General features: G+C 39.5%; 1 protein-coding gene across 3 annotated transcripts in view; it reads left to right on the forward strand.

Moving 5' to 3' along the window:
• The window catches only part of NRG1 (neuregulin 1), a gene marked incomplete at both ends in the record, with an annotated part of 174,649 nt that overhangs the window by 142,048 nt on the left and 15,511 nt on the right, over positions 1-17,090 (forward strand). Inside the window, 3 exons of one of the 3 annotated variants that reach the window (XM_082075413.1) lie at positions 3,564-3,693; positions 10,365-10,423; positions 16,537-16,560. In XM_082075413.1, the coding sequence (XP_081931539.1) occupies positions 3,564-3,693; positions 10,365-10,423; positions 16,537-16,560 (213 nt within the window). Of the gene's footprint in view, positions 1-3,563; positions 3,694-9,650; positions 9,719-10,364; positions 10,424-16,536; positions 16,561-17,090 lie in introns of those variants that run through there. The other 2 variants (XM_082075414.1, XM_082075415.1) reach the window with 2 other exon arrangements.

A 17,090-nucleotide genomic window follows, 5' to 3' on the forward strand; every position in this document is an offset into this window, starting at 1 on the left:
ATATCACAGCTCACTGGAGACTTTTTTCTCCCCTCACCCCATGGGGTTACAAAGCTCAGGCAGATTGGGACTACAGTGTCCGTGCATAAGTAATGCAGAAAACATGCTCACGCAAGATTTATACAACAGTTTTGAACATGTGATGCCAAAAACATGGGTATAGGCACTCCTTACAAATATGTGTAAAGCACTTGTATGACATTTCTCTGAGAGTCACAGATTATTCCTATCTCTGGTAATCAGTTCAGAGCAATTGCTGCTATCCAACACTCTCTCACATCAGCTGGAAACTGTTACTTTGAAACTCCACAGTGATCTGCTTTTGTCTGAGCTGCTGCCTAAAGAAAAAAAAAAAGTAAGCAAGATGATTAAAACAATTACAGATAGCTACAAGCCCACATGCTACTCTATCTACCTTCATAATTCCATATAAAACATTCCTTTAGCCAGCAGGGTAGCAAAATGACTTTTTTTGAAGAAGCACTGCAGAGAACACTGTCTTTTTCCCTTCCAAAAAATGCATTCACTTTCTCAGCTTGAGGATATCCTCAGAGTGCTTGTCTCACTTTCAGGTTGAAGTCTTTTAATAAGGTGAAAGGACACAATGGTGGATGGGCTATGAGCAGGGATAAGCTTAATAGAGAGTTTACTAGTTAAGACTCACAAAGGCTTCAAAATGTGTGTTACTGTATAGATGTGATACCCTTACCCACATTTGTCACATCTTAGGTTTTGGTATACTGCAGTTTGTCATTTGGCTAATAATCCAGGATCCTTTCAAGCCCATGAAGAAGAAAAGGCTCTTCCACAAGGCAGATCTCCCCGTCCTAAGATTCATGGCAAGGATGGTGGTCAGCCCACTGACATCAAGCACAGGCGACCTTTCACCACTGAGCTGATGGCAATCTGTTGGCCAGCCTTTTGTCAACATTGGGTGCAAAATCCTGTTTGAACTTCTGCTAGCTGAAGGAGTGTCAGACTACTCTTAAAACATGACCTCTTTTCCTGCCTCTAGACAAGACATGAATTTATCCTGGTCTGAGAGGTTATAAATCATGCTTTGAGAGGCCAAGAGAAAGGCATGTGTTATTACGAGGAATTAGTACTCCATGTTTGCATTTCTTTAGCACTTAGAGGCCCCAGTAAAGATCAGAATCTTGGGAGATCTGACACAATGCCAACAATGAGAAGCAGGAGGGAGCTTAAGTTTCAGAAGAGGTCACAGGAGGGCTTTTCCTGGCCTGCTGAAGGAGGGCACTCCATGCAAGCAAGGCATTATGGAAGAAAGAGAAAGAAGCCATCATGCTGATGATTAATGGCAAAGCAAGGAACGGGTATGACACATGTTAACTGGACAAGCAGACGGGATTTTGATGGAGTAAAGGGTGGAACTTAAGTATCCCAGTCACTATCTCATGTCTCATTGAAAAAAGATAGCTAAAGCCACTCTGAAAATGGTGCCAACCAAGGTGTCCCTTTCTCCCAAGTCGTGAGCACTAAAAATGCAGTTTTACTTGGAAGCTGAGGGGAACAACATGAAAATCAAATGTGACAGGGACTATTTTCATCCTTATTCTCAGAAAGAAGAACTCAAAATGTGTAACTGGTATCTGTTGATAGCCAATCCGCTTAAAGCACTTTTTCTTTGGCTTCAATGTGTGCAGCAAATGGTGGAACATCACGCATCACCTACTGTAAACATGCCCCTTGGGTGCCTTCGTGTTATAAAAGCCTTTGCATATCAGATAACTTTAGTGTAGGTGCTTGCAGCTTTCTAGTCAACTTCAGTGGAATCATTCAGTGGATAAAGCCATTGGTCCACCTCAGGGTAGAAGCTATCTTTCAGAAACAAAAATATTGGGGTTTGTTCAGCACTATAACAAAATTTCTTACTTCTGTATGTCTGGAGATGGCTAAACACAAACCTCACATTTACAGATGACAGCCAGTTTGGCTAGTTGTAGCCATTTAAAAATTAGATCCACATTGTCAAGAGTTTAAGCTTACTCTGCAGTCAGTGTAGGGAGATGGATACCATCAAAGGGGATGTTTATCCCACCCATTGTGGGGATAAGTTGAGCTGCTTTCTGTGAGCAATGGAGAGTACCTTACAACTAAGCACTTCAGCTTTAGGCAGACAGAATCAAGTTAAATTAATAACTTGAGTTACTTGCCAGAGCTAAAGCCATAGCTAAAGCCCATCAGTGGCATGGTTCCTGAGCTCGGTACTGACTGCTGTCCAGACTTCAAGCATGCATACCCCATTTTGATAGAATTTAGAGCAAAACTTATCCGAACTAGGGGGCAACCAGAGATCATATTTTGGGTCTGCAGCTGCAGCTCAGCAGTTACATGCCTGACTTGGGTTTAACTCATCTCACAGGGGTGGTTTTGCAGGCACAGAGCAGTGTGAGATGCTGAGGTTGTAATATGGCCTCCTCCTCATTCCTATTGCTGTTAGGTAGCTTGGGGCAACCTCAGGTAGACTCACCTCACACTAGTAATTACTAGAAATGACTGCAATGGGGACTTCTTGAGCACGGTCTCTCCTACAGTACTGCTACCTTTGGTCAGGGCACTATAATTTACTTGACAGACACTGCATGGGCAAATCCTGAGTCTGGGATTTCTCATCCTACCCTGGCAGCCTCCCTAAAGGTTGCTAGCCAAATCATGCTTCTGCTTTCCCCACGTATTCCCTAAACACAGCAGGGAGTGGTGCAGGCACAGTGGTGCTTACATTTAATAGCAATTTAGATACTTAATGGTGTCTAGTGGCATTGCTGGCCCAAAACTGTTAATACTTCATGCAGATGAGTCCATCTGTACGTTGGCATCTGGATCAACGAATCCTGTGGACACAAGAATGGCAATTGTATGTGCACAGGAAGGGATGATGCCTCTAGTCCCCTGTCCTCCCTCTGTCTCTCTCTCCTCACATAGCCAAACCAGAGCAACAACAGCTGTTGTTGATGAGCAGGGGAAGAACCAGTCAGCATTCAGTCAGTCACTCTCTCCTCTGGGAAGAAGGCAGTGGCTGGACTGAGGGGTTCAGTCCCAAGCGATGGAATCAGCACAGGACCTCAGGTTAAACTCCTCTGAAAAACACCTACTTCAAGGCAATGCCAGGAAGAAACCTCATCCAAGGTCTCATTTTATTGGGCACTATATCAGCCATCTGTAATGACTCTCACACGCCAAATTTACTTGAATGCAATTAAAGCAATATAAATAACTGAACATAAATTACACATTTTAAAATTAAATATACATGAGTGTTGCCGAAATTTAAGGTGACTTGGTGGAGAGGGCTAGTGAAATCCTCCCTTCCTCCCAGGCTTGGTGTGTGGTAGCATATCTCTGAGGTTCAGATTTAAACTCCATTCCCTGTGTCAATGAACAAAATACAGGGTCAGGAAATTAGTTCTTGTAGCAACAGAGAGCTCAGAGGACTTGCCAGGTCTTCCCTGGCCTTACTTCTTCCATCACAAAGAGGTACACTTGCCAGTCAGGAAGAAAAACTAAGCCATTCTGATCAGTATTTTCATTCTTGTCTTTTCCAGCCACTTCCACATCTACAACTGGGACAAGTCATCTCACAAAATGTGACATAAAGCAGAAAGCCTTCTGTGTAAATGGGGGAGAGTGTTACATGGTTAAAGACCTCCCAAACCCACCAAGATACCTGTGCAGGTAAGAAATGCAATTTGCTTACTTTGGTGGAGCCATCAGGTTCCAGAAATTCCTTTTCTTCAAAAGAGCACCTGAACACAATTTCTTCTTCTGTACTTGAGGCATTAGATATTTATTCATTTTTAAGCAAGTGAAAATAACCTACCAAGAATGACCTCTGTCCTCTATATGTGAGGCATAGCAGAGGCTAGCTGGGAAACCTTCCCACGTGATACTGGCACAGCAAGGCCCACTGATGTTTACATGGTATGAAGTAACAGAACTTGAGCCTTCTGTTAAAAATAATGGAACAGATGCTAGAAACTAAACACACATCAAATAACATAAAAAAAGGGTGCTCGAACTGCATTGGATAAGTACCCTTTATACAGGAAAAACTGGTTATTTTTATTGTATTTTTATTGTAACTGCAGTAACTGAACCCTCTCTGATGAGACCAGATAAACATCTGCAGTTTTTGCTGTTCTATTTAGTTGCATAAAAAACAATTAATGTCTTGGTGATTGACGAAGGTTACTATTTTGTGTGAGGATCTTAATTCAGGAAGTCATGTAAGTATGATATTAGCTTCAGAGTGTGCTTGTGCACTTATCTCAAGTCCTGGCCTGTGCTGTATTCAGCTCTTGCAATAGTCCATTGTGTTGGAGAACATCTGCGAGTAGCTACAGCACTGGAGTTCATCTCCTGCCTGGTAGCGCATTATGTAGCATTTGTCTCTGGAGCTGAACTAGTCACAGTAAATGTTTCTCTCTGGCTTGAGAAGGAACTCAGCATTTAAACCTTGGGAAATACCCTTGGGACTTAGCAGGACTGAAAGGAAAGAGGACACTTTTGAGATGATATTGCTGGTTTTCAAACAGAGAAGAGACAGTGGTCAGTGAAAACTGTAATCTGCTGTTAGCTGCATAGATTTTCAGTCTTCTAGGATGAAAAATGAACTTACACTAATTGTAAAGATGGCTCTGGTGGGTAAGTTAGTTGAAGGTCTGTGGTGCTTTCATTAGGCCAGGAAGGCATTGACTGGTGTCTCTGTTGTTAACTTCAAAACAAAACAAAACAAACAAACAAAACCCCACAATGGTCTGCATTACTTGTGAGTTTTCTTTTTTTGTAGAAGGATGATACCTGGATTTTATGAGCTTTGTTTTGTTTTGTTTTTTCACAGATTGCTCTGTTGCTGAAAGTGATTAATATTTCATTGACTTTAGAATAATTTTTAGCTAAAGTGAATATGGAAAAGTTACTGGGTCTGGTGTGTTGGATTATTTTTCAAGAGAGAAAGATTTCTGTTAAATTTATGTGATCATTATACACCAACAGTACAAAATGAACAGTTTGCTATGACTCTCCAGGGCATGCACGATAGCCTACTTGCCTGTTTCAACTTCGTATCCAAACACTGCTCAGAAAACTCCAGGGCATCAGAGCTGAGCATCTAGCAGACTTGCTAACAATTAGTATGTTCTTGACAGTTTCAGAGTATCCCATTTGCACTGGTATGGGGTCTTTTTTGAAAAAAAAGTCAGAGATCTGACTGTGATTGTTCTTCAGTGTTACAGATTAACTGGTATTTTAATTAAATGTCTTGGAGACACTTGAATGAAATGGGGATCTTTTCCCCTTTTGTAGACAAGAAATAACTTTTCGTTCTGGGGCTGGAAGTGAAAGAATAGGCAATTCCCAGATTTGGCAGATGTGCCTCTCTCTGGGTGGCCCAAGACCTTTTTGGAAAGAGCATCAGATCTGTAAAATCAAAGAGGGTGAGTCTCATTTACAGTAAGACAGTGAAAAAGTATTCTTACCTGAGGACAGTCAGGGCCACTGCTATTTTGCAGGGCCTTTTGCTATACCCTCTAATACTTACCAGAACTGAAACATTATGTTGTGTAGCAAAACCGGATGCAATACAGCCACACAAGAAATAAAAGTGTGAGTACTTGAAAGTGGATGTACTGGGAAACAGAAGAGACAAAATACAGTTCTCTTCTTAATTCATTAAAAATATAGATGTCTACTTTTAATTCTAGTATTCCAGTGTTAATTAAAATAAGTATCTAAGCAGTACACATTGCCTTCATTGTTCTGAGAAAATAAATCTTCCCCCAGAACATGCCTTTGGAAGTAGAATGCTTGAAATATGGTACTTGCTCTTCATATTTCTGCCTCAGTAGCAAGTTCACATTTTTCCATATGGTCCATCTGTTAAGAGTGAAAACAAAATTTCTAAAGCATGAACCATATCATTCTAAATTGGTTTCATCCCCAACCAAAAAAATATGACTCAGATTCACAACAACCATGGAATTTTCCAAGTGATATCTCTGGTTTTGTAACCTCCCTATTTTTTTAACAGAAAGAAAAAAAAAAAAAGTTTTGTAAAATACACTATGTATGATCCAAATTGAATCCAATCTTGCTCTCACAGATACTGGTGTAAACTTTGAGCAAATTCCTTTCTTTCAAGAGGTAACCATGTGAAATACTCAAGAAATCTGTGAAGGCTCAGTAATGCATTGTACAGCTACATCTATGGTAGTATGCATGTTACATGTATTTTAATTATGGCCTCAGACTCAAATCTCAAAATGCCTTTCATACTCAAAGTCTGAAAGATGAAAAAGGAAGCTTTGAGAGTGCTTAAACAAACTAGTGTATAATATTTTCAGAAGCTTCATAGGAACATGAGTCACATCTTGAAAACATCTTAGATTTTGGAAGTCTGGACATTACTGTCTTCTTATGAGACCGAGGTTCCTAAGCCATTTCTGTTTACTTGGAAATGTGTTTCCAGGTTCACTGAGAACAAAAAAATCCAATAGTTTCTTCCATAAATAAAAAATTAAGGCCAGAATTCCTAGCATTTGCTTCTTGCTTGAAGAAAAATCTATACAAATATAATATCTGTTATGCTTTTAGAGTGTTCTTTTGAAGTATCCTACCATGACGACATTGCTGGTCTGACTAATTGATTCCTTACTCACAGAGATCATCTTTTCTAGTGCTTTTGTTGTTACTGAAGAAATGAATTTACATCTGAATTTCACTGGATGAAAATAATGCTTCTCTAATGGGAGGATGCTGCTTATTTTCTTAACAGCAAAAGAATTAATGACGTACTTTTAATGCTGTAGCCATTTTCTATATCCATCTTCATATATGGGCCTTGGTGCAATAAAAATTGACAGAAGGTTCTTGAAAATAGCAAAAAGATGGAATTTATTTTCTATGATGCTAGCAAAAGTTACAGAGATACACATTCAACAGGTAGGATGGAAATGCTAGTTCTGACTTAGCCTATGAAACGGACTACTAAATATGGAAATGTACTGCACTTCCCATTAGAAAAACAAACAAACAAGCAAACCCCAACAACAACAAAAACACCAAAACAAAAAACAAAAAAAAAAAAAAAAAAAAGAAAAAAACCAAACCAAACCAAACCAAAACACCACATTCTTCCTCAGTTCTGCTGCTGCCGAAAACCAGTTTGATTATATGCATTCAGTGTTCTGAGAAGTGCCTTCTGAATGTTTACAAATACCGCTCTTTGCACCTACTGTGTGGAAAGAAAAAAAAACCCGTCATTTGAGTATATGTGGTTTAGTATTTAGTATTAGTATTAGTATTAGTATTAGTATTAGTATTAGTATTAGTATTAGTATTAGTATTAGTATTAGTATTAGTATTAGTATTAGTATGGTTAATGCAGTAAATAAATAGTCCTAGAAGCTTTTTTTTAGGCAGACAGGGAATTATAAGGCATTCACAATACAAACGTCTACTTGTTGCCCCAAGTTGCCCGATGCCGACTTTTTCTAGTGTCCTAAATTAAAATGGTACATGGGTATTGAAGTATAAAAAACAAGCAAACAAAAAAAAGCAGAGTCTACAGTAAACAACCTGCACTGCATATCTGAGCAGTAAAATGCCTTTAGCATGTACATATAATTATAAGGGGACAGGTTCATCTTGGCTCTCATCTCATCTGGCCTACCCTCGGACCTCTTCTCAGTGGCAGGTGCTGCAGTCCATTCCCTGACAATGGTTTCAGAACGAGTATAAACACACCTGAACTGTTTTCAGTGTCATCTCAACAGGGCTGGCCATGCTTGGACTGGAAGCATTGTCTACACCAGTGCTCAAGTTGTTTTTGTTGCTGCCACAGCTGCAGCACCATCTGCCAATAGGCACAGCTGGAGTAAGCAACCACCAGCAGGTAGCGACAGGAGCAAAGCTTGAGTCATTTGGGTTGTGTAGTGCTGAGCCTGATGATCCGAGATGTAGAAGTCCCTGTGAAGTGAAAGCCAATGCAGGTGTGAATGGCAGCTTTCCAGGGACGGGTATTTAACAAGATCACCATACTGCAAAGTAAAACTGAAAATGGGGTGGGGTAAACATTTTTACTGTCACTCAGTAACACAGATCAAAATGCCTTCTTATCACAGGTATTTTACCTTCCATCAAAAATGCAAAAAGTCATGCCCAGCAATATCACCTTTTCATGACAGTTATCCTTGTTGAATTTTTCTCAGCTGAGTATATCTGTGGAGACTGGGATATCTCTACACTGGGTACCTGTCAAAAGATGTGAACTTAACTCTGAAGAACATAAACTCTCTTCCTTAATAAACAAATATATCATTACAGCAAATAAGCTCCAGAGAATCCTCAAAATATACCTTTATTATACAAAAATAATTCCTGTGTGGTTTATTTGAACAAGATACTAGTGTTTCTGCCTGCCACTGCTCCTCTGACAAAGTAATTTTCTGGAAGTCCCACTTGTACAAGGGCAGCATCTCTGATAACTCTTCAGGCTAGAGCCAATTGTGGAAGAGTGAAATTTAAAAAATCGGGACAGCTTTCAATGTATATGGCACTTGGATCAATAGAAGAGCTGGAGGATTGTTCTGAACAATGTGCATTTGCAAATAAGAAGTCTCTTTGACCCTGATGAGTAAAGTGATGAAGCAGTTTGAAAGGAGGCTAGTGCCAGATTGGCAGCAAGAGCAAAAGAGGGGGAGGTTCTTGCACTATGGCAAACTCAAGGAACACAAGTGAGATGTATCCAAGGAAGCAGATATCAGGTAATTTCAGGTAAATTCAGGTAAGAGTGGATAGAAAGAGGAGGAAACTATTAAAATCTGAAGATGCTAGTGTGATGGACAGTCACACCTGAGCTCTGCTCCAAAATGAAGAATAAAGGTGCAAGAAGAATTGACAGCAGCAGAAGACAGGCAAAGCACAGAAGAGAAATTCCTTCACTATGACCAAGGTGAAAGTTGCACTGAAGCTTTCCACAGAAGAGCTTATGAACTGAAAGGCCGGACAGCTGTGGGGCTTCAAATTTTGAGAGCATCTCTGCCCTCTCATCTTACTTATTGGCAGGACGGACTATTTTTTCATTTGTCAGCCTGTTGAATATACTTTCTGACTTTGAGTTTGTCTTCATACTTTTTGGAAATTTTTTTTGGCTTTTCTGTGATTGCTGTTTTAACTATTCCCCTTCAAAGGAAATTACTGGAAGACACAACATGCCACTACAGAAGTAGGGAAATCATAGTGTTTCCATAGATCTTATGTGACTGGTGAAAGCAACAGTGTAAATTGCTGTTGTACACTGCATTGCAAATTTTTAAAAAATCTGGTCTTTTCATGAGGTGGAACAAGCAATGAGCCGATATACATTTTTCTAGCCCCAATTCTTCTTTCATTTTCAAAACAGACAAGCAAAAAGGTTTCCTAGATTTTTTTTCTCTGATGAATTTTTGCTGTAAGTTTTGCAAAGCGTTATCTTCTGGAAAGGTTACACTTCCTTGCCTCTTTTCTGATTGTTTTTCACTAACACCTAACCAGGAGGTCACTTAATGCGCTCCCATCTCCATAGGCCAGCAGATGTCAGTCTGTTAGTGCAGTGGTTTTGGTGTACTATTGCTCATCACATTTTTGCCCTTTAGGTGCCAACCTGGATTCACTGGAGCAAGATGTACTGAAACTCTGCCCATGAAAATCCAAAACCAAGAAAGTATGTTAAAATAATCTGAATTTTGCTTTCTTCCCCAACTACAGCAACAAAATCAATAGTACTTGGTGTTTTCACAGTTCAGCTGGAACCGGCCTCTTTATGCACTAATTTATGACCTCATTCTCTAAAGTAAAATCTGTACACCATGGCATTATTAACCTACAAAATGTTTCTCATTTGTATGATTTTTGATCTTTCCATCCGTTCACAGATGCGTTTGTATTGCACACACAGGCAGCTTTCTTATTTGGGAGACGCCTGTAAAGTGCAAACCTAAAAGAGCAAACTCATGGAGATGAGTGATGTACAAATCTTGTGACCTCACTGCCTTGTGGAAAGGACATCCTAAAAGCAGTTGGGGATTTTGAATGGTGATTTTCCGTCTCACATCTTGAAACACACTTTGATCTGGACTGGTTTGGTTTTGGCTGGTTTTTCAGAGAGGGATTTCTTTTCATTGCCACAGAGCAAATGAGTTGCTCTCAACATCTTAAGCCATTTTGACACACTAAACCGAGATTCAGTTTCTGAAAGTGAACTCACCAAGTCATATCAGTTCACACTGAAGGAGCTTCTTTCATATATTCACCTCTTCTCTTTTCTCTGTTTTTTCTCTACCATTTTTTTTGTTTGTTTTTCCTCTCAGGTGCCCAAATGAATTTACTGGTGATCGCTGCCAAAACTACGTAATGGCCAGCTTCTACAGTACGTCCACTACCTTTCTGTCTGTGCCGCAGTAGAAGCATGCTCAGTCGGTGCTGCTTTCTTGTCGCTATGTCTTTCCTCTGATTTTTTTTTTTTTAATCTGTAACTAGATTTGTTGCCTAAGGCCTAATACTGATTGTCTCTGCCCGTTGCATGAAAATGATAACAAAAAGCAATTGTAATACGCTCCTGGATTGTTTGGCATTGAGGTTATGGGGAAATGCAAGACTTAGGAACACTGTTAAATTAACACTGAATGGTGTGATATGGACACCCCACTCACATCAAGCAGTAGAAGTGCAAAAATGACATTTTGAAAGTCTCATGTTTTATTTGCCACAGAAAGTTTATTAGTCTCTATACAGGGTAGTACTCGCCAAACAAAGTGACAGGTAACTAATCCTCTAATTTACATATGAGATTTGTATTCAGGCCTACAAGTTAAAGGTAACTGACATGCTTACATGGTTTTTAATGAGCTCATGCAAAACACAGTCAAAGTGTTCTTCTTCCTCATTGTACAAGTTTCAGGGGAAAAAGCACAGAAAGAAAGAGAACAGGGGGAGACACAGCAGAAACAATGGGATCTGACATGTTTATTTGTGGGTAACAGGTGCAAGAGATCAGTATTTCAGAGCAGGATTAATTGGCCAAAGAAATGTACCAGACACACATACAAACAGAGAGGACTCTGTGTCAGACTGCTGGTAGAATCAGCACTGCAGTCACATATCTTATGAGCTTTCCCATGGAGGAACAGGTTAATTATTATTACTTCTCAGGGAGGAAACAGAAAGTACAGTTAATATTTATTATCTCTCATTAACTATAGCAAAGGTAACATACAAGAAAATTGCTTAGATGTTACATTTTAAAGAGTGTGTACTGTTCATCATTAATTGTTGTTGGCATCAGAATGTACTGTGATCTAAGAGCAGTATTATAGGAACCATTTTTTGATGGCTTATTTGCCAGCACAGGAAGATTTCAGAGACTATAGGCTAGCTTAATATTATTTCCATTAGTGTATAGGATAAAAGACTGTTAGTATGTGCTGGACATTTTGGAGCCTGAAGAGATGCATAGGTTTTCTCTTATACTGATGGATGAAACATGTCCATACATAATTCATACTGCCCATCATTGAAGCAATCCTTGTAAATCCCAAGGGTGCTGACTGGAGACGAAACCTTCCAGTGTTCAAGTGTATATTTTATGCCCTGTTTTAAAAGCCGTATTAGTGTGAGCTATTTTTAAATGCCTCTGGTACTATGGATTTGAAAAATTTTACACTGTTACAGTGTTTAAGTTTACCAAATGTTAGATTTAAGTGGCCTTTTCTGTGTATTGTGGTGTAAAGTGCGGTTGAGGTTTTCTGATCTTAGGAGAATCATTTAAAAGGAGGTGGTGTAAAAATACAGGATCCATTGTTTGCAGCTGAATTTACCCTGCAAACTATTGAAGAACTGTATGTTGATCATAAATCCATTTTCCTGCCTAAGGAAAAAAAAAAAAAAAGAAAAAAAGTTTAGTTGGATTTTCTTAGTTTTCCAGTTTCCTAGCTCTGGTTGGGATCTTTAAAGAAATCTTTGGGCAGTAGACACCAAGCTGAGATTTTCTGAAGTTGCCTCTGTGGAAAAGACATAGATGTCCTTGCCTCGCTGCAAGAGTTATGCTCAGCTGTAAGTACTTCAGCTGGTCGAGGCCTCCTCTCCTTGAAATACACTGGCAGGAGGGCACACCACTCCCTATCTCAGGCTGCTCTGATTGCCCCAGGCAATGTCTATGAGACTCTGGCACTTCTGCCTACCCTGCATCTGCAGTATAATGTCAGGTTTCTCTAAACTGCCACCAATCTTAAAATGACACTTTTGGAAAGGGTCCAGCAAGGGTACAAAAAAAATCAGTGGCGAAGCACTTACGTGACTTTTTATTATGACATCCAATGCAGATTAGAGCATACCATTGAAAAGGAGACTTAGAATGACTTCAGGAAAACATGGCTTTTGGGCCTTAAAGCCAAAATCGTATTTTGCACCAAGTGTTGTAGGTGATTAACTCATCTCTGTAGATGCAGGTTTTGAAAAGTACGGAGAAAATTGGGATGTTAAACAGCCTAAGTAACAGTAGGAAACAAAAGTATACATGTGAACTATACAGTGCTATCTAATTTTACTTGCTTTCAGAAGGGTCTTTCTTCATTTAGAAATAAAGGGTCAATGCGGTTCATGCCAAGTGTTCCTACTGATGAGCTGGTACTATCTTAAGGCTCTGTGTTTGGCTGTTGACAAAAAGTTAGAGTCGTGAATCTGAGTTGGCATTCATAAGACTACTGAAGCTATGTGCTTTGCTGAGGGCCTTTTGCATGATAAAAATAAGGCAAATGCTCAGCATTCTGGAGATCTCTTGTCCCAACAGAGTACAAGGCTAACTGGCTTATATTGACAGTGGTTTGGTTAGCCCTGGGGGATTCAGTGATTGTGGTGCACTAGCAATAAAATTAAAAGGAATCACAAAATTAAGTAGATTTCCATTTTAAGAGAAGTTATTCCATAGAAATGTACTTCCTTTTTGTCAGTGGAAACATGAGCAGTGTAACTGGGAATGGATGTGAGACTGCTTGAAAACACATGTTTAGATTGTCTGTCCCTGCAAACACATCAAACCATAGGACAGCACTTTGTGGCTGAGAGGTGATGACTGTTAGATTCCCCACTGCCACTGTTATCTCCAGCACTGCAGCTATGCAATTTTTCCCCTTCAAATGGTGCTTACCACTGCTGCAGACCAAGGGAAACTAAAGAACAAATGGTGCTATTTTTTTTTCATCTCTGGAGATTGACTGGCAGACCCTGTAATGTGTAATGTCCCTTCCTTGAGCATGCCAGTCACAGCTTCTACCAGGTGTTTTCCCCAATACCCTGGCTTTTTATTGCAGTGGTTTTGACTTTGAAGTTCATGGTCCATTGTTTATCCATAAGACACCAGCAGATGGTCCACAAAAGTATTGCAAAAATACATCTGTTCCATGCAGATATATTTGCTGTATTTGGATGTTCACACATCCACACCCTGAAAGGCAAGGAAGCAAGACGAATGGAGGAAAATAAAAGTTACGAATTAACATTAAAAATTTTGGCTAATTTTTTATGTGGCTATGTATGACAACTAGTTAGCAGTTACATATGTATTGTGAACATAGAACAATTTGTGGGGCATGCTGTGAGCTGTCTCAGGCATGAATTGAATGTAGAACCTGCCTTCCTCAAGGCGAGTGTTTCAGGAAGGCACAGCAGTTTAAACTGTGTCCATTTCAGCTCTGCCATCCTCGGTGACCAAGAGAGACAGTATCAAGAGAGGCAGAGGGAAATTTCTGTTTGGATGACAGCCTCTGCCTCATATTGGCAAGATAGGCCTGTCTGAGAAATTAAAGGGTGCAGGAGTTGAATAAAGCTCTGATATTTTAGAAGGATGACCAAAACTGCTGTGTCACTCTGTAATGACCTCGATTTTTCATTCTTTCCGTATATACTACAAATCTTCAAAAGTCAATTTTTCAGCAATTCTACTAGATCAGTATTTCTCAGTTTTTATTTATTTCTCAAGTGTTCACATCCATATGAGGGTACTAGACAATCTTCCCTGAAATTTTCATTTTCTAAAGCCTTTCAGCACTTTGAATTGTATTCTTTATGTGCTGAGATGAAGACTCCTTAATGATACAAAGAGATTTTAAAATTTTCATTGTCCATCTCCTGCTCAAGGTTAAAGAAGACAGGTTTTCACTATAAACTGATCATTTAATGCCCATTAAATGCTAAGTTTGCTATGATGGAATGCCCTATATTAAGTAAAGACATTTTCTATACATATGAGACTCAAATCAGTTGTAGGATAATACTTCTACAGGAGCCATAAGAATTAGCATCCCAAGTTCAAGGTTGATATAGCAGCCTGAGTACCACTGAAATAAACAAAGATTTAGGATCCAAAGTGGATCCAAAGCCTCATAAAGAGACACAGCATCCCAGCCCATCAAGGAGAACTGGCCAACTTGTAGACATTCTGCTCTGTGAGAGTTTGGGGGTTTTTAGTTTGTTTCCAATTCAAATTACGTGAAAAAAAAAACTTTTTTAGAATTTCTCATTACCCACATATCACAATAAGAAAACTAAACAATGGCTTAAGAAACATGGCACCTTGATGCTTCAAAGGTGCAATTAGTCTCCCTGGACTTCTCTGCTGCTGCATGCAGTTGATCCAAATGAGTCCTTCCCTTGCAAGTTCTCCACGTGCACTTGCAGCTCTGCTCACACCTCACTAGGTAGAACCATGTTCCAGGGCTCCCACCCACATAACCCTATAGAATAGCCACCCCAAAATCTTGAGTGCCCAGCTGCCGTGTCACATCACTTGTGAACAGAACATGTGGTCCGAGAGGACCTGTTCTAGCATTTTGTGGCATCATACTCTTGTTCTGTAGTCCCTGGACCTCAGCATGCTACAATATATCCAATGAGTTGTAGTTGTAAGTCACTTTTTGGAAAAAAAATCTGCTTCCCACTCCTTTTTTCTTTCAATACTGCCCCCACAAAAATCATATCCAGAATGAAAACCAGGTTGTTATAAATAATTAAATGTATTTCTGCTTAGAGCATCTGGACAAATATTCAATGGAAACCACATTGAATGTAAAACATATGCAATAATATTAGGTTAAATAGGAGAAGATAAAAAATAATAACCTGTTTATAAAATGAGAAGCGTTGGGATATTCTGCTTTCTTTTAATCAGGCCTAGGGAATGTAGCTGGGAATACCAAAGATAAATTAGAGCTACATAACATCTAGGTTTGAATAAGCAATGCATGTTTCTTCAGCATGTTTTCTTGTTAGGGCTTTCAGCCCTAATATATTCCCATTTAAAGTACCAGCTTCACATTGCACTATTTGAAATAGAAACTGCATTACATGAATGACTTCCCCTAAAATTAAATTACATCCACACTAGGGGTCTTACATATAATCAAGCATAAATACACCAATATATATGCATGGGCATGTCATTCATTTTATTGAAGACTTAACCAAGCTTGCAACTAATGTATATTGTTAGCAGTGTTCAGTAGGCATGTAATACTGGCTCTTCAGGAAGAGACCTGGATAGATTCCAACTTACTTAACCCTTAAAATGTTACTGATTGGCAGGAATGAATAGCCATTTCCCGTATGTACAAACTACATAAAAAATCCATTTGGTCAGAATATTAGGATTGGATTTAAATTTCACAACACACAAGGACAGGGAAAATGAGAGCTACCACCTTATGGTGTTTGCCCCATGGGAAGGGCCTCCTAGGACACCTGCCAAGGGGAAACCTGTGTTCCTCCTCACCCTCGGCTGCTGGGACCTGGGGGTGCTAATTTAGGCATGTGATCCATGTAAACAGTATCAGCTCCTGCACCCAAGATTACATCCGGCCAGTGAGTGGTTTTGCCAAGGCCATGCAGCCCACAAGGAGGGGAAAAGGGGCTGGCTCCTCATTTTCCTGAAACAAGAGCCCTGCTGCAGTCAGTTTGCAAAGATGAGAAGGGCTCCCACGGCTGAGCAAACAGTCCCAGCCACCATCAGGTCACAGCCCACAAAGGCAAGAAGCTGCATACCAAGACTGGAGCAGGGCCAGGGAGGGCAACAGATGACCTGTTTGCACAGGAATGCTGCCCCTTGTAAAACATCCCTGTTTAAAACAGATCTCATCTGAAAACAATCACTCATTTCACATGGTGTCCTCAGGACATAGCCCTCTTTATCTGAGTAAGATCTTTAAGGGTTAATGGTTCCTGCTGTGTTCCCTGCACTGTGGTTGTTGAGATTCCTACATACATATTTTTGTGTGTAATACTTGCAGAAGGTCTGGTCATGTAGCTTATAGAGGCGCACTTGAGCACTGCCCACATAACCACATGCCCCTTTGTCCTGTTTCACGTGCAGACACAGAATAGCCATAATTCTCATATGTGATTTAATTTTGACTACAGTGTATTGTTCTTTTCTGAAACTTTCTCCTTTTTCTTTCTTTTTTTTTTTTTTTTGGCAACTTTCTGCATTGGCAGAGCATCTTGGGATTGAATTTATGGGTATGGACCAATCAATCATTCCTTTTAGCCTGCAGATTTTAGAGCCTGAGAGATAAACCTCTTTTTATTTTTTTTCTCCACCTCCCCTTTTCAATTCCTAACCAATTTCTCTATGCTTTAGAAGGGATCATACAGCTATAACAACAACCCTTGTTAAAATGTTAGCAGAGATTAGCTCACTAAAAATCATAATCGTGTTAGGATATTCCAGACCGAAGGAGTTATAGTAATTATTGAAGTAATCATAACCTACTGTACATTCATTTTTCTGCTGTGTAATTTTGACTAGTTTTGACATTTGCTTTTGCTAAGTTCTTCTAGCATTGCTGGATTTTGGAAACACTGCAAGCATTAAGCAAAATGACTAATGAGTCTATTAAAAAAAAAAAGTATATATATATATATATAAACCATTATAGCCACTTAAAATTCTGCACATTTACAGTTTTGAGCTCTGGTTTCCAAGTAACATTTTATGTCTAAACCCACACGTAGGTATGTAAATCATATACATATACATATAAGATATG

The sequence above is a fragment of the Streptopelia decaocto genome, assembly GCF_964273445.1.
Source record: "Streptopelia decaocto genome assembly, chromosome: Z".
Lineage (NCBI taxonomy): Eukaryota > Metazoa > Chordata > Aves > Columbiformes > Columbidae > Streptopelia > Streptopelia decaocto.